This window comes from Paramormyrops kingsleyae, chromosome 20 (genome assembly GCF_048594095.1).
Source record: "Paramormyrops kingsleyae isolate MSU_618 chromosome 20, PKINGS_0.4, whole genome shotgun sequence".
NCBI classification, from domain to species: Eukaryota; Metazoa; Chordata; class Actinopteri; order Osteoglossiformes; family Mormyridae; genus Paramormyrops; species Paramormyrops kingsleyae.
The window spans coordinates 22,793,571-22,814,414 of record NC_132816.1 but is presented as its reverse complement, the minus strand read 5'-3'; the positions used below and the strand labels follow the sequence as shown (position 1 = coordinate 22,814,414).

The 20,844-nt window shown below is 51.8% G+C and overlaps 1 protein-coding gene across 1 annotated transcript in view; it reads left to right on the top strand.

The window, feature by feature from the left end:
- atrnl1b (attractin-like 1b) overlaps window positions 1–20,844 on the top strand; it is a 114,006-nt gene that overhangs the window by 2,169 nt on the left and 90,993 nt on the right. Inside the window, exons 2-5 of the mRNA XM_072703792.1 lie at window positions 15,521–15,604; window positions 15,968–16,081; window positions 16,698–16,826; window positions 20,127–20,335. Of these exons, the coding sequence (XP_072559893.1) occupies window positions 15,521–15,604; window positions 15,968–16,081; window positions 16,698–16,826; window positions 20,127–20,335 (536 nt within the window). The remainder of the gene's footprint in view (window positions 1–15,520; window positions 15,605–15,967; window positions 16,082–16,697; window positions 16,827–20,126; window positions 20,336–20,844) is intronic.

The following is a 20,844-nucleotide window of genomic DNA, read 5'->3' as shown; positions in this document are numbered from 1 at the left end:
TCCATGTGTTGGCCGTCAGGGAAGTGACGCTCCATGCGTGTGCCCTGTATGTGCTGGCTGTCAAAGGAGTGGCGCTCCATGCATGTGCCCTGCGTGTGCTGGCCGTCAGGGTAGTGGCATCCATGCGTGTGCCCTGCGTGTGTTGACCATCAGGGAAGTGATGCTCCATGCGTGTGCCCTACATTTGCTGGCCGTCAGGGTAGTGGCATTTATGTGTGTGCCCTGCGTGTGCTGGCCATTAGGGAAGTGACGCTCTATGTGTGTGCCCTGTGTGTGTTGGCCATCAAGGAAGAGGCGCGCCATGCATGTGCTCTGCGTTTCCCTGTACTGGCCATCAGGGAAGTGGCGCTCCATGCGTGTGCTCTACATGCGCCCTGCATGTACTCCATTCATGTGCTGGTTGTCAGGGAAGTGGCACTTCATGCATGTGCTCTGCATGTGCTGGCCGTCAGGGAAGTGGCACTCCATGCATTTGCCCTGCGTGTGCCCTGTGTGTGCTGGCCATCAGGGAAGTGGCACTCCATGCGTGTGCTCTACATGTGCCCTGCATGTACTCCATGCGTGTGCTGGCTGTCAGCGAAGTGGTGCTCCATGCGTGTGCTCTGCGTGGGCTGGTTGTCAGGGAAGTGGCGCTCCATGTGTGTGCCCTGCGTGGGCTGGTTGTCAGGGAAGTGGCGCTCCATGTGTGTGCCCTGCGTGGGCTGGTTGTCAGGGAAGTGGCGCTCCATGTGTGTGCCCTGAGTGGGCTGGTTGTCAGGGAAGTGGCGCTCCATGTGTGTGCCCTGCGTGGGCTCGTTGTCAGGGAAGTGGCGCTCCATGTGTGTGCTCTGTGTGGGCTGGTTGTCAGGGAAGTGGCGCTCCATGTGTGTGCCCTGAGTGGGCTGGTTGTCAGGGAAGTGGCGCTCCATGTGTGTGCCCTGCGTGGGCTGGTTGTCAGGGAAGTGGCGCTCCATGTGTGTGCCCTGCGTGGGCTCGTTGTCAGGGAAGTGGCGCTCCCCTGTTGCTGATTCTGTTCTCTGTGCTGTTTTCACCCATTAAAGTTAAAGGCAGTTGTAAGTGCTTCGGTTCTCCACGTCTGTTCCACTGTGTCTTCCTGCTTCAGGCTGTAGACGTGGACAGGAGCCACCTGGGGGTGTCTGCTGCCCCTGGTAGAGGGGATGACTGCTGCCCCCGGTGGACACCTCGCTTGGTGCCCCGGTTGCGTTCCCTCTGCGGTTTCTGTTGCTTGCACTAACCTTTGCTGATGCTGTGAAGCTGGACCGCAGCCCCTCCAAACTTGCCTTGACTCCTGCAGCTCACAGTCTCTGTTTCTGCCTAACTACAGCCACTAGAGTTCACTGCCGCATACCTTGTTCTGTTTCCAGGTTTTCTTTCAGTTTATTTCAGTGTGACCATGGCACGAATACTCCAGATGGCCCACCCACCAACAAACCCACAAAGTGTCTTTTGCTAATAAAGTTATGTAGGTTTCCTGTAGTTTGGTTCATTGGTGTTTTACAGACTGGTTTGTTTCTGCTTGTCATTCTTTATCTGCACAGAAGCTAAGATGTGTTAAGCACGTTGTAAACCGAGATATTAAATATTGTAAAACAGTACTCTCTCAGTGTACATATGAACCAGGCCAGGTACATATGGCCAGCAGGCGATCGCTAGTCTTTCCTCTTCTCCCACGTCTGTGTGTGACCCCTCCCCCTCCCACTAGAACTGGTGACTTTACCTTACAGGCTTTGTGTAGGAGTTTCCCCTCTCTGCACGGTGTACCATTTGTTAGATTCCCCCTCTGCTCCCAGTGCCGTTTAACCCCCACAAAGAACACAAAGGGCAGGGCAGTGGGCATCGACCCCATGTCCCTCTGCAGGAGGCGCTTTGTCTGAATGGTCCAGGAGGTGGTGCAGTTAGATCTGCATGCTTGTAGTGAGGGGGAGTGCTGAGGATGCTCCCCTACACTCCGTGCCTCGCACCTATGATGTCTAACTGCTCTGACCTGGCTTCTCACTGGATGGTTGCTCACTGTTTACAGTTGGCACTCAACTCGTGTAAAACCATCTTGAGTAAATCCGGACTTCCCGAAACAAATATCCCTGATACAGAGTTTCCAGGAGCGCTAATGCTAAAAGGTAGCATGCACCTGTAAGTTAATGTACATTTTAATTTAATTTATTTAATATGGGCTCTTTAGAATGTATATACTATTAGTATAGTATAGTGTTAGTGCACAACATTTGCACGAGCTCACCAAAATTGGACAGTTGAAGACTGGAAAAATGTTGCCTGGTCTGATGAGTCTCGATTTCTTGAATGTTGAGACATTCAAATGGTAGAGTCAGAATTTGGCGTAAACAGAATGAGAACATGGATCCATCATGCCATGTTACCACTGTGCAGGCTGGTGGTGGTGGTGTAATGGTGTGGGGGATGTTTTCTTGGCACACTTTAGGCCCCTTAGTGCCAATTGGGCATCGTTTAAATGCCACGGCCTACCTGAGCATTGTTTCTGACCATGTCCATCCCTTTATGACCACCATGTACCCATCCTCTGATGGCTACTTCCAGCAGGATAATGCACCATGTCACAAAGCTCGAATCATTTCAAATTGGTTTCTTGAACATGACAATGAGTTCACTGTACTAAAATGGCCCCCACAGTCACCAGATCTCAACCCAATAGAGCATCTTTGGGATGTGGTGGAACGGGAGCTTCGTGCCCTGGATGTGCATCCCACAAATCTCCATCAACTGCAAGATGCTATCCTATCAATATGGGCCAACATTTCTAAAGAATGCTTTGAGCACCTTGTTGAATCAATGCCACGTAGAATTAAGGCAGTTCTGAAGGCGAAAAGGGGTCAAACACCGTATTAGTATGGTGTTCCTAATAATCCTTTAGGTGAGTGTATATTTGGCTTAGTTGTCTTTTGCTATAAGGTGTCTTGAACAGTATGGGGATGGGAATCCGATGTGTGTAAGGGTTTGTGGGACGTAGCCCTGTCGGTGTTACTCCACAGGTCGTAGTCTGCTTCATCTGCCGATGGCTGTCTGCCCTCCGTTGGCATGGTGATATTTAAACAATAGATGAATTATCATTGGCCACCTGGGTGTAGTGTAGCGTTGCGTCTGAATCAGCACTCGTCGCATCCTTCCCCAGACCGAAACACTGCTGTGTGTTGCAGTGGTTCACCATCCTGTTTGGTCTCTAAACTGGCACTGAGCTTTTTCTCATAAGCTGGGTGAGCATGTTTTCTGTTCTGGGCCCAGTTCCCACATTCCAGGGCCTTTTTAATGGGGCAAAGTCCTTTGATGGCTTTGAGGTCCAGTCCAGTAAACCACAGTTCTGATAGTGATGCTGGTTTGGGATTTGGGTCTGTTATGTTTGCTTTTTTTCTCTCTCTCTCTCTCTCTCTCTCTCTCTCACACACACACTCACTCACTGTTTCCTAGGAGTGATTTAAGGTGTAGTAACACATCCACAACAAATCCATCTACTGCCTGACACTGGTATTACATTGGATCCTGTCCCACCTTATCTTCACATAAGTCACCCAGGAACTGAACTGGCTTTGTTAACTCTGAGCAGGAATGAGAAAGGCGACCTCTGTGTCTGTCTGTCGACGCACCGAACGCACACTCTGTGTTTACATCTGAGTGCTGATCATCCAGCTTGGAATTCAGAAAAGGTCATCTGCCCTAGCAAGGTCTCTTTGGTTTTTTTTAACCTGTTGGGACTCTATTTGCTGTTCATATTTGACATATTTCATAATATTGTAATTGAGAATGTAACTTTTAATGTTTGAAATGTAAATATTTTTGTGGGATACTCCAGGGAGTCAAATTCAAAGTGTCTTGCCAAGCTTACAGAACTTGAATATGAAATTGTGATTTCTGCCTGTTGTATGTGTTGCTGAGTCTCCATCTGAATGTCAGAATGAGATGCTACAGTGATGGGTGCATGCAGTGCTACATAGGGAGAGGTGCATCTTTTACATGTGTATTTTTAATCTGCCTGCCTTGACAGGGATAGGGTGAGGTTTATAGGCTTTGTGTCCTGGTGACAGTTTGGTGGAGGAGTGTCCAGCCCTGATCTCCTCACCTCCGTTACCTGTCAGGGGAGTTATAGCGCCCCCTGCTGTAAGCCACACTGTATCTGCTGTTGCCTACCTGCCTCGCTGCCCATCTGCTGCAGTAATGAGCATCTGCTGTACCTGTGAAGTATGTCTCTAATGATGACCTGCTCTTTCCTCCAGCCATCACTCTTCCGCACCTGTCGGGCTCCCATAATTCCCCTGGCTCACAGTGTTCTCGCACAAGGACACGCTTATAAATGGCAAAGTAAAGCAGCTCTGTAAAGCTTCCTGCTTGGACCCGTCCCGCTGGTCATGGTGTCGCTGTATCGCGGCCCGTCCCGCTGGTCATGGTGTCGCTGTATCGCGGCCCGCACCGCTGGTCATGGTGTCGCTGTATCGCGGCCCGTCCCGCTGGTCATGGTGTCGCTGTATCGCGGCCCGTCCCGCTGGTCATGGTGTCGCTGTATCGCGGCCCGTCCCGCTGGTCATGGTGTCGCTGTATCGCGGCCCGCACCGCTGGTCATGGTGTTGCTGTATCGCGGCCCGTCCCGCCGGTCATGGTGTCGAAGTATCGCGGCCCGTCCCGCTGGCCATGGTGTCGCAGTATCACGGCCCGTCCCCCTGGCCATGGTGTCGCAGTATCGCGGCCCGTCCCGCTGGCCATGGTGTCGCAGTATCACGGCCCGTCCCACTGGCCATGGTGTCGCAGTATCGCGGCCCGCACCGCTGGTCATGGTGTCGAAGTATCGCGGCCCGTCCCGCTGGTCATGGTGTCGCTGTATCGCGGCCCGTCCCGCTGGCCATGGTGTCGCTGTGTCGCGGCCCGTCCCGCTGGCCATGGTGTCACTGTATCGCGGCCCGTCCCGCTGGCCATGGTGTCGCTGTGTCGCGGCCCGCACCGCTGGTCATGGTGTCGCTGTATCGCGGCCCGTCCCGCTGGCCATGGTGTCGCAGTGTCGCGGCCCGTCCCGCTGGTCATGGTGTCGAAGTATCGCGGCCCGTCCCGCTGGTCATGGTGTCGCTGTATCGCGGCCCGTCCCGCTGGTCATGGTGTCGAAGTATCGCGGCCCGTCCCGCTGGTCATGGTGTCGAAGTATCGCGGCCCGTCCCGCTGGTCATGGTGTCGCAGTATCGCGGCCCGTCCCGCTGGCCATGGTGTCGCAGTGTCGCGGCCCGTCCCGCTGGCCATGGTGTCGCGGCCCGTCCCGCTGGCCATGGTGTCGCAGTATCGCGGCCCGTCCCGCTGGCCATGGTGTCGCGGCCCGTCCCGCTGGTCATGGTGTCGCAGTATCGCGGCCCGTCCCGCTGGTCATGGTGTCGCAGTATCGCGGCCCGTCCCGCTGGCCATGGTGTCGCAGTATCGCGGCCCGTCCCGCTGGTCATGGTGTCGCTGTATCGCGGCCCGTCCCGCTGGTCATGGTGTCGCTGTATCGCGGCCCGTCCCGCTGGTCATGGTGTCGCTGTATCGCGGCCCGCACCGCTGGTCATGGTGTCGCAGTATCGCATTCCGTCCTCTCAGTTGCTACCTTGCAGCCCGACCTGTTGGTCACGGTGTCACAGTATCGCGGCCCGTCCCATCAGTCGCCACCTTGCGGCTCGTCCCGTCGGTCGCCAACTTCCTGCTTGTCCAGTCAGTTACTACCTTGCGGCCCATCTTGTCAGTCAGCACCTTGCGGCTCGTCCCGTCGGTTGCCATCTTGCGGCGTATCTTGTCGGTCTGCACCTAGTGGCTCTCCCTGTTGGTTGCCACCTTACAGCTTGTCTCACTGCCTTGCGGCCTGTATCGCTGCCTTGCGGCCTGTCTCGCTGCCTTGCGGCCTGTCTCGCTGCCTTGAGGCCTGTATTGCTGCCTTGCGGCCTGTCTCGTCGCTTGCTGTCTCCTGATGAGGTGCTGCCCCCTGCTGTTTCTCAGCCTCTGTGTGCTGATTTTTTTTTTCTTCCTATTCACCTAAGAGAGCCATATTTGTGTTGCCACGGCTACGGAGAGGTGAAGGGTCTGCCACTATGGCAGCCAGGGGGACAGTGTGGCGGGATGGTTTAGGTACTGTTGTGCTGGCGTGCAGTACTCTATACTCTGTAAACGCACTCCATCTCTCCAGACTGGCTCCCCCAGTGGTGGGTTGGTGTAGGTACGGCCATGCTGGCGTGCCGTACTCTGATAATGTGCTCCATCTCTCCAGACTGGCTCCCCCAGTGGCAGCTAGTGGATCTGCACCGGGGCCTCTGACTGGTGACATCTCTGCCCCAGCTGCAGCGTTTTGTGGGACAGGCAGAGATGGTGACAGTTCCAGCTGCGCTGGCAGTTTGCCTTTGGTTTACGTTACTAGGGGGTGTTATGTGTGAGGCAGACTCACTCTAGAGCTCACTTGACCACTACAGCCACACCCTTGCATTCTGACCCCTCGCCCCCACCTGTGTGCTGCTCTCTCCACCACTCAGAGCTCTGCGTCTCCTCTCGAAGCTCCGCCCTGCTGTTTTCCTCATGAATATGTATGGAGCCCTGGTAGGCTGCCCCCTTATTGGAGGCCACAGCGTTGCCGTGCATATCGATAGGGCTTTGGAGGAGGGTCAAAGATACAATGGGCCCCCAGCCCATGGGTATTCATAAGCCCCCACCCCAGGCAGATGCGTGTCAGCCTTCCTCCCATTCCCATGTGCAGTAGTAGTGTCCTTATTTCCCCCCAGGAAAGCACCATCCGTTCCAGTCCATCCTCTGCCTGTCTTCTGTGCCTCAGAGTCTGTGCTTCATTTGCGTCAGTGTGCCCAATTACATGGCTTTTTAATGTCCATGTGTTCCTCATGCTCTCCCTGACTGTGACGTCAAAGCCCGTTCCCACCCTGCTGGGTGCGTGCAAGAATGTCAACATTTAAAAGTCAGCTGCGAGCTGTCCTGTTGTCTGAAGCTAGCTAGTGACTTGGTGTTTGTAAGCTGAATGCTGATTGGAGGAAGTTGTTAGAATGCATGAAACTGATTGGTTGGAGAGCGTGTGGCCTGAAGCTGATTGGTGATAGTCAGTTGGCTGGCTGAAGCCGATTGGCTGTTCTGTGCTGCCTCCCACCGGATACACTGTTCCCACGCTCACGGAGGGTGGTTATCCAGTCGGCACCGCTGCGTTGTTGTTAGCCTGTCAGCTCTTTGTTTTCTTTTCAAGGGCGTGTATTGACCTGCATTGTGGTTTTTTCACCCCCTGACCCACCGCCAATGTTTCTGGACTTAAAAGCTCAGATTTGAGCATCCCTTCCCCCTGCTGAATGACAGACTTGCCCGTGATATTCTCTGTATCTTCAGTGGGGCGTGTGCGCTGTGCAGTCTTCGCTCTCCTCCTAGAACATTCTGCTACCTTGTCTGCTGTAGGAACCTCCCTCTCCTGAGGGTTCTTGTGTGATCGTGCTCTGGATCCTCAGCCAAAGCCGCGAGCTTTAACTCGTTTGCATGACAGAAAGGTTGTTAGCACTGGCCGCGTGCAACGTTTGAGGAATTCTCAGAGAAATCAGATTGCGGCTCAGTTTCTGTTGCTGAATATGGACACAGGCTTATAAAATGCCGTAAGACAGTGTTAATCAGGGGGACGCACCAGGTTCTGCCTCTCTGCCATCGTTCCTGTATCCATTGGCATTATCTTCTGAAATCTGTGTTTGTATATAATATGCACAAAAGAAGAAAAAAATCCTCTTACATCTGAACCCTTTATCAAAGTTTTATAACGATTAGGAAAATCGAATAAACCGGCTTACATGTCCTGAAGAGCGACAGCTGTCTTTGATGTCTGTCCAGGAGTCGCCCTGTCATCTTGGTGTGTAGCTGGGATGGAGGTTTAAACCCAGCAGAGCCCCCCCACATTGCTCTGTCTCACACCTGCTTCCTGTGGCCTGAGTGGGGGCCCTCAGCCCCGTATGTCGTCTACACCGTTCGGCTACGTTCACAAATGTAACGATGAGGTCCTCGGGAATTTGTCCTTTGTAAGATCTGACTTATGTTCTTTTAAATTTAGTTTGTAATTAGGGCCTGGTGGGACCCAGCAGCTATGGACTGAAGACCTGAAGTCCAGTGTGTGTGTGTCTGATACCTAACAGCCCCAGTATGAGATGGCATGACATGGTGTGTCGGGATGACACAGTGCGTCTAGCATGGGCTCATGGAAAACAGGAAGTGAAAGGAGGCCGTAGAGAAGGACTTCATGGATAATGGCTGCCGGCTTTCTTTCCGTAGAAAAATAGGGCGAGGAAATGTGTCCCAGAAGAGAAGGGTTGGGGGGGGATGAACGCCACATTGCTGCAGGGGGACAGGGCAGCCGGTCTCTGTTACCCACGTAGAGCATGGTTGGCCTTGGCCTCTGCTGGTCTGACTACAGGGCACGTTTTAGTGTTACCCCATGGGGCCAAGCTGATGGTGAGTGTTTACTATTGGCTACAGCTGGATTCCCCAGGCCCCTATTGGCTGCAGCTGGATTCCCCTGGCTCCTATTGGCTGCAGCTGGATTCCCCAGGCCACTATTGGCTGCAGCAGTGTTGCCTAGACTGACTATGGTTTCAGGGTCAGCGGCGGGAGCTTGGAATAAACCTGGGCAGTGTTCCATCATTTGGGTGTTTTGAGTAGCTCAAAGGTGGCTTGTGAAAAACAGCTGCTTAAGAATAGATTGATGAACTTTAGTAATGCCTAAGGCGTAAAAGAAGGAGCCTTTAGCGGAAGTAGTAATGCCATGGAGGTGTAAGATTCCCGCTGGAAGGGGGCACAGTAGTTACATAAAGGTGTAGTTTTAGTGGGGTTTCAGATTTCAGGACGCTGGCAGTCCAGTCCTGGGGGGGGCTTCATAGTGGAGCATCATCGCGCTGTTAGCTTCCCAAAAAATCCCAGGTGTGGTCCGGATCCTGGTCCCCATGTTGGGTTGAGCCCATCCTGCACCTCCAGGCCGTCACTTGCTCTCTGTCTCTGTGATTCCTGGCTCGTTTGGACGGGTCAGACTGCTGAGCCGACAGTGACGGCCATGCCGGGAGTCCGATGGCACCGAGGAGCCTTCAAAAGTCCGTGTTTCAGGTCAGGCAACGGGACTGTCAGCGTAGGGGGGTGGGACGCAGCCTTGGATCAGGGTGGGGGCTTCACTCCATGAGGAAGAGGCTGTTTTCCATTATGTTTGGCACCAGGCTCTCTCCGGTCCTCTGTCTGCTGCTGGCACAGTGCGACCACAGAGCTCTCGAGGATCGCTTCCCGCTTTCATCTCCCGCCCTTGCCGCGTAATCCAAACCGCAGCCGACCGGCCCTCGGGTACTCATGGGTAATCTGATCTTCCCTGGACTGGCTGTTCTGGGCAGTGGGGGGGATGTTTGTGAGTAACAGTATAACAGTGCGGTGCTGTGTTCCGATCGCAAAGCGCTTCCTTGAGGAAGGCGAGGTGGGGGTCGCAGGGGTCACTGGCAGCGGGCTAAGGCCGGCGTGAGGACAGCAGGTTTCAGCAAGAGAGACGCTTAACACACAAATGTGTGGAGGGTCTGCGTTTATATACTGCAGGTCTGACTGATCAGCATAAACGCACATCTGTCAGAGTGCTAATGCGTACCATGCTATAAACTAAAGTGGGTGAACAGAACAGGGATAGAGAAAGGGGGGATGGAACAGGGACAGACTGAGGGGGGAACAGAACTGGGACAGACTGAGGGGGGAAGGGAACGGGGATGGACGGGTGAACATAATGGGGACAGACTGAGGGGGGACAGATGGGGGTGAACATAATGGGGAGACTGAGGGGGGAATGGAACGGGGAACCTGAGTAAATGTTTTGTCAGAATGTTTGAAACGTGGTTCTGAAACTAGATTTTTGCAGTCATTGTGGAAACATGCATCGAGATGTCTGCATGTGTGGTTCTGCAGTTGGATTATATGCCTTCTGTGGTACTTGAAGATGTCCGTGGCGATTTGTGATATGTATGCATATGTGGCTGCTCAGGACTCATCCAGCATCCACAGTATTTATTAACATATGTCTGCCATTGGATTCCCAGGCACTAAGGTGAGCCTGATCTTGGGGAGCTCACTGCTATCCGATACCTGCAGCTTCTCTGGATATCGGTGTCCCTCTTCAGCATGATCACCAGATTGTTGGATGACTGTGGTATGTGCGGGATGAAATGTAATGAGTTGGAACAGGCCCGGTCCAGCACCGAGGGATTCTGGGATTGCTGGGGGGGGGGGGTCATGCTATCAACGAGACACACAGGGAGATGCGACCCAGCCTCAGAAACCCTTGGAGGTGTGATGTCTTGGAGATCAGACAGCAGTGTGTGCCTTTTTCGTGAGAGTGGCTGCACATTAGTCATTAAGCAGATATCCTTTGTCTGGCAGTAGCTCCTGCAGAATAATTGGCGGTTTAGGGCTCTCTGTACCTGGGGGTCTTTTGATCAGCTCAGTCTGCTCACACCTGAGGAGGTGGCAGCCAAGTGCCACTCCTGCTTAATGAGGAGACTCTTTGAAGGGGAACGACGGCCCCTCAAAGTGCATTTAGCAGGATGGAGCTGTATGTTTGTGCCTTTCATCCCCAGAGGGTCTCTCGGGCTTGTGGTGCAGGCCAGCTTGGGAGTAAACAGGGCTGCTTTCAGGATGTACGGTGCAGTGAGGACCAACCAGGAAAGAGCAGGGAGAGGGACACACTGCATGACATTTAACTTCCCTTGACCCCTGAAAACCACAGGCACCTTCATGCAACAACACAGAAGGATCCTATAGAACTAATGGTAATGTCAGGAAGCTGAAGACATGCTAATACAAGCAGGTAGGGCTAAGGGTGAGACCCCAGTGACACCTTACTGCAACTCGGCTCTAGATCCCTGTAACACACACTGAATCACTGCTTCTCCTCCAGAAGGACAGAGGGGCTAAGGGTGAGACCCCAGTGACACCTTACTGCAACTCGGCTCTAGATCCCTGTAACACACACTGAATCACTGCTTCTCCTCCAGAAGGACACAGGGGCTAAGGGTGAGACCCCAGTGACACCTTACTGCAACTCAGCTCTAGATCCCTGTAACACACACTGAATCACTGCTTCTCCTCCAGAAGGACATAGGGGCTAAGGGTGAGACCCCAGTGACACCTTACTGCAACTCGGCTCTAGATCCCTGTAACACACACTGAATCACTGCTTCTCCTCCAGAAGGACAGAGGGGCTAAGGGTCAGACCCCAGTGACACCTTACTGCAACTCGGCTCTAGATCCCTGTAACACACACTGAATCACTGCTTCTCCTCCAGAAGGACACAGGGGCTAAGGGTGAGACCCCAGTGACACCTTACTGCAACTCGGCTCTAGATCCCTGTAACACACACTGAATCACTGCTTCTCCTCCAGAAGGACATAGGGGCTAAGGGTGAGACCCCAGTGACACCTTACTGCAACTCGGCTCTAGATCCCTGTAACACACACTGAATCACTGCTTCTCCTCCAGAAGGACAGAGGGGCTAAGGGTCAGACCCCAGTGACACCTTACTGCAACTCGGCTCTAGATCCCTGTAACACACACTGAATCACTGCTTCTCCTCCAGAAGGACAGAGGGGCTAAGGGTGAGACCCCAGTGACACCTTACTGCAACTCGGCTCTAGATCCCTGTAACACACACTGAATCACTGCTTCTCCTCCAGAAGGACATAGGGGCTAAGGGTGAGACCCCAGTGACACCTTACTGCAACTCGGCTCTAGATCCCTGTAACACACACTGAATCACTGCTTCTCCTCCAGAAGGACAGAGGGGCTAAGGGTGAGACCCCAGTGACACCTTACTGCAACTCGGCTCTAGATCCCTGTAACACACACTGAATCACTGCTTCTCCTCCAGAAGGACATAGGGGCTAAGGGTGAGACCCCAGTGACACCTTACTGCAACTCGGCTCTAGATCCCTGTAACACACACTGAATCACTGCTTCTCCTCCAGAAGGACAGAGGGGCTAAGGGTGAGACCCCAGTGACACCTTACTGCAACTCGCTAGATCCCTGTAACACACACTGAATCACTGCTTCTCCTCCAGAAGGACAGAGGGCCCTTCTGGAGAATTTGTTCCACAGTTGGAGTAGGAGGACAACAGTAACTCAGGTTTAGGAGTGAAGTAGATGTGGTTAAAATGGGGATAATAGATAGAGGAGTGTTTCCTACTTATATTCACATTGTCAGAAGCTACAAGGCAAGACAAGGCAGTGAAATCTTGCACAGACCACGCACGTTTATCTAATGAAGGTCATCTCACAGGAGAACCCATAGCCCCAAACGTTGACCCATCTCTTTCTGAGGCCTTCTGATTTGGTTCCATATCCATTATTCTTCAGCCTGAGATCATTTAATTGTGTAATCCCCTTCAATTTCAGAATGAGGTAATATGAAACATAGAGCCAAGAAGAGGGGCCCTGTTTTCAGTCCTGAAAGCTGTGGTGTCTGACCACAGCGGTGAGCTGTGCTGGATAATGTGCAGGCTGCAGTCTGCATTTCTAGCTGACACCTTTATCCAAGGACATCAGGAATTAGGAATTACCAGTAACAGCAATTCAGGAAGGGCTTTGACATTTAATATTCCACCTGGAGAAGCTTTTGCACTCTTTAACACAGACTACCCAGACACACTTCTTCAGGGAGCGACGACAAAAGAACAGTTTGACTTCCAAATCCGTATGAATGCATTTGCCCCCCGTCCCTTTCTGACGTCACCCTGGCAAACTGGGAGTAACGGCAGCGTTCGGGGATGATGTCATCTCCAAACACGCCACAAACATAGGCGTCTTCTTTCGGCGGTGAGGAATGATATTTAGAGGCCTGATTACCTCACGGCGTCGGCTCGTCCCTGGAATCTGCATGCAGCCAAGTAGAGAGCTTAAGCAAAGACGTACGTAGTGACGAACAAACTCCAGCATAGAACTTTATTGACTGATGAAAATGAAAGAGCTAACAGTTTTCATGTTGCACTATAAAAAACATTTATGCCCATTGTAACGACATAAAAGCTGCCACCAGTGCACCATATGGGATCTGGAGTGAGTTCAAGGTGAGAACAGGGCTAAGTCAGTCGGAAGCAGATCTTCACGAATGTGACATCAGCAACTGGTAAAAAGCCTGGCCGAGAAGGAGAGAGAGAGCGGGGACGCTCTGTGGCCCATTTCCTGCAACATGGCCCAGAAACACTGGAAATCCGAAAACAGTGAATACATAGAAACAGGTGGAAAACAATGCCTCAGTTTATGATTTATTACTTTCTGGGAAAAATTAAATGGGAAACTGCACCCCTGACAGTCTCCAGAGCCCAGGTGCGTCCTTGCCCCCTCCGGTGCCCAGGTGCGTCCTTGCCCCCTCCGGAGCCCAGGTGCGTCCTTGCCCCCTCCGGTGCCCAGGTGCGTCTATTGCCCCCTCCAGAGCCCAGGTGCGTCCTTGCCCCCTCCGGTGCCCAGGTGCGTCTATTGCCCCCTCCGGAGCCCAGGTGCGTCCTTGCCCCCTCCGGAGCCCAGGTGCTTCCTTGCCCCCTCCGGAGCCCAGGTGCGTCCTTGCCCCCTCCGGTGCCCAGGTGCGTCCTTGCCCCCTCCGGAGCCCAGGTGCCTCCTTGCCCCCTCCGGTGCACAGGTGCGTCCTTGCGTCGTTGCCCCCTCCGGAGCCCAGGTGCGTCCTTTCCCCCTCCGGAGCCCAGGTGCGTCCTTGCCCCCTCCGGTGCCCAGGTGCGTCCTTGCCCCCTCCGGTGCCCAGGTGCGTCTATTGCCCCCTCCAGAGCCCAGGTGCGTCCTTGCCCCCTCCGGTGCCCAGGTGTGTCTATTGCCCCCTCCGGAGCCCAGGTGCGTCCTTGCCCCCTCCGGAGCCCAGGTGCTTCCTTGCCCCCTCCGGAGCCCAGGTGCGTCCTTGCCCCCTCCGGTGCCCAGGTGCGTCCTTGCCCCCTCCGGAGCCCAGGTGCCTCCTTGCCCCCTCCGGTGCACAGGTGCGTCCTTGCGTCGTTGCCCCCTCCGGAGCCCAGGTGCGTCCTTTCCCCCTCCGGAGCCCAGGTGCGTCCTTGCCCCCTCCGGTGCCCAGGTGCGTCCTTGCCCCCTCCGGAGCCCAGGTGCGTCCTTGCCCCCTCCGGTGCCCAGGTGCGTCCTTGCCCCCTCCGGTGCCCAGGTGCGTCCTTGCCCCCTCCGGAGCCCAGCAGTGCCTTCTCTGCTGTCTGCTGTCCTGGCCGATGACTGGTTGTCCTGGGTTCTGAGAGTAATGACTTTGGGTTTGTTCTGTGGACATTGATTGTGCTTTGTGGTGCTGCTTTTCGATTCTGTGGTTCTGCACCTGTAAGTTGATACTGCAGATTGGTTTGGCCTTGGTTTCTTTCTCCGAATTTCCCTGGATCTGCTAACAGACTCATGCCTCGTGTTGCGGTTTCACCTCAGGGTGAAGGTGAACCTTGTGGCTAAGTGATGTTGGAGGTGTTTGCTCCTGACCTGGCAGGCCCCTCGTGGTCAGGTTCTCCTGGGCGCACCCTCTCTGGGGCCACTCTGTGGTTGGCCCTCAGCATTAACGTTTGGCTTGTTCCAGTCACTTGGCGAATGCTGTTGTCTAGAGCAAATGATGAGAACCAGAGATGTAACACTCTGTAGAGCAGCTGGCACAGGCAGGACACATTCGCGTCGTTTGAGCGTGATGTGGTCAGTGACACATGCACACATGAGCTGAGTGCCCCACCTCTCTGTAATTATGGCTGTGGGGGAATGTGCCTCTTTACAGCATCTAACACACTGAGGTTGTGCGTGGCGCCTTGCTGGGGCCCAAGGTCTTTGTGAGTGCGTTTATACCGTGGGCCCCTGGCTCTGGAATCCCCTTTGCCGCTACGCTAAAGGTAGCAAAATCGGCTGTTATGTCTCTGTGTCGCTCAGTTTGTGCTAAAGGTGATAATTGACCCACTTTATCTGCATAACCGTGAGATTGATGAACGTGCCAGTTCTCCTTGGTGATTTAATGGGTTCAGTGTGCTCTTCTGCTCAGCACGGGGCCGCTAAGATGCCAACCTTCATGCGATGCTGAGCTGTGCTGGACTGATGCGGCTCGTCTGGGCTGAGGGCCAAGGCGTGTGCACACGTGCCTGTCTCTGCATGTCTGCAGGGTTGGGTGCTCGCTGACCAAGTATAATCTGCCTGATTTTCATATCCAGCGTCTCGTGTTTCCGTGCACTGTCAGGGAGCTTACGAGTTCCCTCTGCAATCTGTATTTCAGATCGCTCCTGTTATATATGTGGATCCATCCTTGACCCTGTATTGGTACAGAATGTCTGTCTTATGTTGCTATGACAACCTGGTGCTTACACGGATTCCCCGGGTGGCTCGTGAGCCTGTATGGTACTGAGTGTCCTTGGAAACGTGTGTGAGACTGATTCTCCTAATATTCTGACTTTGTTTTCCTAGAGACAATTGCCTGCTGTCCATAACGGTTCACTGTGTGTCTCCTCCAGTCATATACTGGTAATTTTTCTGTGTTTCAGGTTAACAGAACCATCGGGGTCCCTCACAGATGGACCCATCAACTACAAGTACAAGACAAAATGCACCTGGCTCATCGAAGGATAGTGAGTACTTTGTTCCCCTAGAGAACAGCATGCTAGCAGGGTGAAGTCTGGCTGTCCACTAGTGCCCTCTACTGGCAAGTAGTCATAACACGTCCTTTAGTTAGAGATTGACATCTTGTTTTAACAGATAATCCTGGCTACAGAGATCTGGGGAAATACTATGCTGGTTTTAGGTAGACAGCCAGGCATATGAATGTAATCTTTCAGTGTATTTGGGTGCACACCTGTCTGAAATTCTGACCACACTGAGCATGACTGCCAGGAAGGAGGTAGGAGTCATGACAAAGAGGCAAATAGTCCCACGGATCAGGAACAGCACTCTGCCCTGCCTCTGCCCAACTAATGTTGTTCTTATTTCTACAGCCCAAACACTGTCCTGAGGCTGCGATTTAACCATTTTGCAACGGAATGCAGCTGGGACCACATGTATGTCTACGATGGAGACTCTGTGTATGCCCCTCTGATCGCTGTTTTCAGGTGAGTGTTCCTGCATTAGCGGCTCCTCTGGTAGTGCCTGTGTTTAGCTGCTTGTGAGTTAGCGGCTCCTCTCTGTGGTACAGCCTGTGTTTGCCAGCCTGTGCAGTACCATCTGGGAGGTGGGGGTCAGAGTGTGTGCGTGTGTGCGTGTGTGTGTGTGCGTGTGCGCAGTGGGCTCCATCCATTCACCTGTCCCCTTCTGTGTGCTGCTGTTGGCCCATGACCTCCATCTCCAGCAGATAAGGCTGTTCTTTCTTCTCTGCTGGCCCATTCCCGTTCACAGAGAGCTTCATTTATTTTTAGCACAGTGAGTGGGAGAGTGTCTGACTGCACAGATGAAAGCAGAGGTGCTGTCGCCGTGTGTGTGTGTGTGTGTGTGTGCGCGCGCGCCTGTGTGTCTGCACACTGTTCAGGCTTTACACATCAAAAGACCCCAGAAATGTTCTGGTCTATGGGAAAATTGATCAGAAATGGTGTTTTCCTGCCTTTGCTGCATCGCTGCTGGGAGTGTTTCTAAGGTAACGGTGGCTACAAGCCTCATGCCAGTAGGTAATGAGGAGTGACTTCATGGCTCGAGTCACATTGGGTGAGTGACCTTTTGCCCCCATCCCTGCAGCGGCCTCATTGTCCCAGAGGTTCGAGGGAATGAGACCGTGCCAGAGGTGGTCACCATGTCTGGGTACGCGCTCCTGCACTTCTTCAGTGACGCGGCATACAACCTCACGGGTTTCAACATCTTCTACTCGTGAGTACCTGGCTCCCCGGTCAGCCCCCCCATATCGGTGATGCCGCTGTGCCATGCTGGTGGGGGCGGCGCTGGCTTGTGCTCGCCTGCAGGTGATGCGGGCATCGTCTTGCCGCAGCATGTTTTGGTCTCCTTTGCTTGCGCTCTGGCGCCCTCGTGTGGTGTCTGTTTATTAATGAACGTGGAAGGCCATTGTTTGTGAGATGGAGGGTTGCATGTCACTGTGCTAAATATCAGCGGGGGTTTAGTTCTTGGGAGACTGTGCTGTTCGTCTCGGTGTGTTACGTGTGGCTCTGTTGTCATCTGAGAATGAAAGACAGAGGTCAGAAAAAGGTCAGATAAACAAAAAAGAGTGAGTGCGGGAGGGTGAGATCCACGGGGATGGGGAGGTTCCCTTATTAAACGTCTACAGCCTACATATGGCCAATTTGGGCAGGGTGGGGGTTCTGGGATCTTACTGCTTTGCTTTGTGTAAAACGCTGCCTACCTAGCCATAATAATAGAGGAAGGCTTGTTCTGACCTGTACAGAAGAGATCCAAGTGGATGGAATATCAGTGCAGTACTGCATGTGTCACAGTAAAAGACGTCCCTGGATCTGCAGGCCCAGGAGCAGAGCACTGGCAGCAGAACTTCAGTGCGTCAGTAAAAAGCTTCCCCTGGATGTTCCAGCCTGGGATACTGACACATTTATTTATTTCTGTGGATTTTAAGGCATTTAAATAACAATGGTGATGTGATGATTTTGAGTGTGTGGGCCTAGGGCTGGGCGATATATTGATATATTTATTTTTACATGTAATATTTAATTTTTTATATCCGGTTTGCAGTTTTGATTTCATTGTACCTTGTGCAATGACAAAGCATTAATTGATTGGTTGATTGATTCATTTAAATAATCATCAGTTTGAATCTCGTGAGCATTGTGATACAGCCTAAACACTTGTTTTCTAGCATATAATGCAGTTATAATTAGGGGTGCACCGATTGCAGTTTTCTGGCCGATCAACGATCACCGATCCTTAGGCAACCTTACCTGCCGATCTCGATTTTTTTTTGCCGATCTTGTTTCTTTCATAACTAAAAGACAGTTACTTCAATGTTTCCATTTTTATTGAGTAAATTGATATGAATACTCACAAAACATGAGGTAGTGTCCTCAAATATAAACGAACATATAAATGAGCATTGCTGTTTGAACTACAAAATCATATTTTTTTCTTCCAGACTTTAATTTCTCTAATTTTGTAAAAAAAAAATATATATATATAGCTGTTATGACACACTTGTCCAAAAAATAGGGAGGGAGGCAGCCTGCACTGCACCTCTCTCGGGAATGGGAGAAAAGGCTGATTTAACCCTCTGTGGCCTAGGGGTAGGAAACACACGTACTTTCACTGACTGGGGCATGATCACACATTTCATCACACTTAATTCATGGCAAATAAATTATTTCTTATATATTTGTTTTGCCATTACACTCATCTTTATTTTAATATATATTGTAAATATGTCAGATTTTTGTTAAGTTTGAAATTTGACATCAAATTATAGCCATTGCAAAATGCAGTTTGGAACACTTGCAGAAACATTATAAAAGTACATAGTAAGCAATGCTGGCAGTTTGTTTTGATCCCAGATATCTGATCACCAAAGTCTTGGCTACATGAAGATGACTAAATGGTGTAGATGCAACATTAATTTGGATAAATAAATAAGAAAAACCTAACTCATGTAACTATTTCTGGCTCCTTTCATTGAATATGTAGCAACTTTCATGTGTATGAATGAGCCATTGTCACCTGGCCACGTCCCCAACCCCCTTTTATGGCGCTGAAGGGGATGTATCTGGATCGCGTTTCACCGTTGCGCTGTTAATCAAATTACCATGCGAATGCGATTTGAATACGCGCTAATGCGGCTATTTAGAATGTGAATAGCGATCTTCGGGTGAGAGCGGTACTACACGCCCCCGATGCAGGTAAAACAAAGTAAGATGACATGGTTTACTTTTTTGCCGATTTAACCTAATTAAAAAAACTTTAATACTTCCGACAATGGACGTTTTGAAAAGAAGACAGATTACGGATTTAGCCAGCGTTTTTTTCATGATTATACATTAAGATTTCAGCGAGATATTTATAAACTGAAATGGACGCGAAAAGTACGCGATGTCGTCGACGACATACTCGACCCCAAAGAGTTAAAAGCATATAACTAAGATCGGTGGATCTCATGGGAATATGGTCGATTTCTGATCCCCTCAAATTAACGTGATCGAGGCCGATCGATCGGTGCGCCGATCGATCGGTGCACCCCTAGTTATAATGCACTACTTTTACACGCATTCCATCATGGCATGAATCTGTTGTTGGTGTTGTGTATACCTGTCACTTGCTCCATAACTATTAGTAAAACAATCTGATCATCATACATCAGAAAAACTCAAAACCAACTGTCATATTTTTACCATTTTCTGCTTCTGAATTTTAGAATAATGTGATAAATATCAATATTGTGAAAATCCTATGACATCATTTTTGGGGCATATCGTCCAGCCCTAGTCACATCCATTACCTGATCGCCCAGCCCTAGTCATATCCATTACCTGATCGCCCAGCCCTAGTCACATCCATTACCTGATCGCCCAGCCCTAGTCACATCCATTACCTGATCGCCCAGCCCTTGTCACATCCATTACCTGGCACACTCATTACCTGTCACATCCACTGCCTGTCACACCCATTACCTGGCACATCCACTGCCTGTCACACCCATTACCTGGCACATCCACTGCCTGTCACACCCATTACCTGGCACATCCACTGCCTGTCACACCCATTACCTGGCACATCCACTGCCTGTCACACCCATTACCTGGCACATCCATTGAGACAGCCAGAGAAAAAAGGGCAGCAGCAAAATGTACTGTTGGCGTTTTCCAGTGCCCTTTGACAAATAAAGTTCATTTTCACATGATTTATTTATTAAAATTAGATTTCAGCTTGCAGTTTTTTCAGTTTGTCAGCCTTTTCATGTTCATGTTTTTCATGTTAAGCAAGAATGAAGCATTGAAGTAAAGAGACTTGAACTATATTGTGATAAGTATCAATATCGTTTGATATAAAAACATTGTGCAAAGATATTTCACAGTATCAGCCTGTCCACTGTGGGCCTTTAGGGGACGAGTCTTTCAGGTCAGACATTTCTGCATGGGTGTGCTGTCTTCCTGCAAGGCGGGCAGTCGGAATAACAGGCCACTCCCCTTTTCTCACCGGCTGCTGTGTCTGTGACCCTGGCAGAATCAACTCGTGCCCTAACAACTGCTCGGGCCACGGAAAGTGCTCCACAGGCAACTCCATCGCCAGCCGTGTGTACTGCGAGTGTGATGACTACTGGAAAGGCGAGGCCTGCGACATCCCCTATTGCAGGAGCAACTGCGGCAGCCCTGACCACGGCTACTGCGACCTCACTGGCGAGAAGCTGTGTGTCTGCAATGACTCCTGGCAAGGTGGGCTCTCTGCCTCAGTGCCTGTCTGCCCCTGGCACTGCCTCTGTCCATCTGTCTCTCTGACCCTGCTGGTCAGTCTGTCTGCTTCTGGCCCTGCCTCTGCCCATCTGTCTCTCTGACTCTGCTGCTCAGTCTGTCTGCCGCTGGCCCTGCCTCTGTGCATCTGTCTCTGCTGCTCAGTCTGTCTGCCTCTGGCCCTGCCTCTGTCCATCTGTCTCTGCTGGTCAGTCTGTCTGCTTCTGGCCCTGCCTCTGCCCATTTGTCTCTCTGACTCTCCTGATCAGTCTGTCTGCCTCTGGCCCTGCCTCTGCTTATCAGATAACTGACTCTGCTGGTCAGTCTTATCTAGTTCTTTTTCTTATTTTACATACTAGTGTGTTAATTTAAATGCTGATTGGGCAAATGCTGCCCACAGCATGAGGAATTGACCTGCTGGATTGCGTCTCTTGAAGGGCACCAGACATAGCTGGTGTGTGGTTCACTGCTGCCACCTACAGGCCATCAATTGG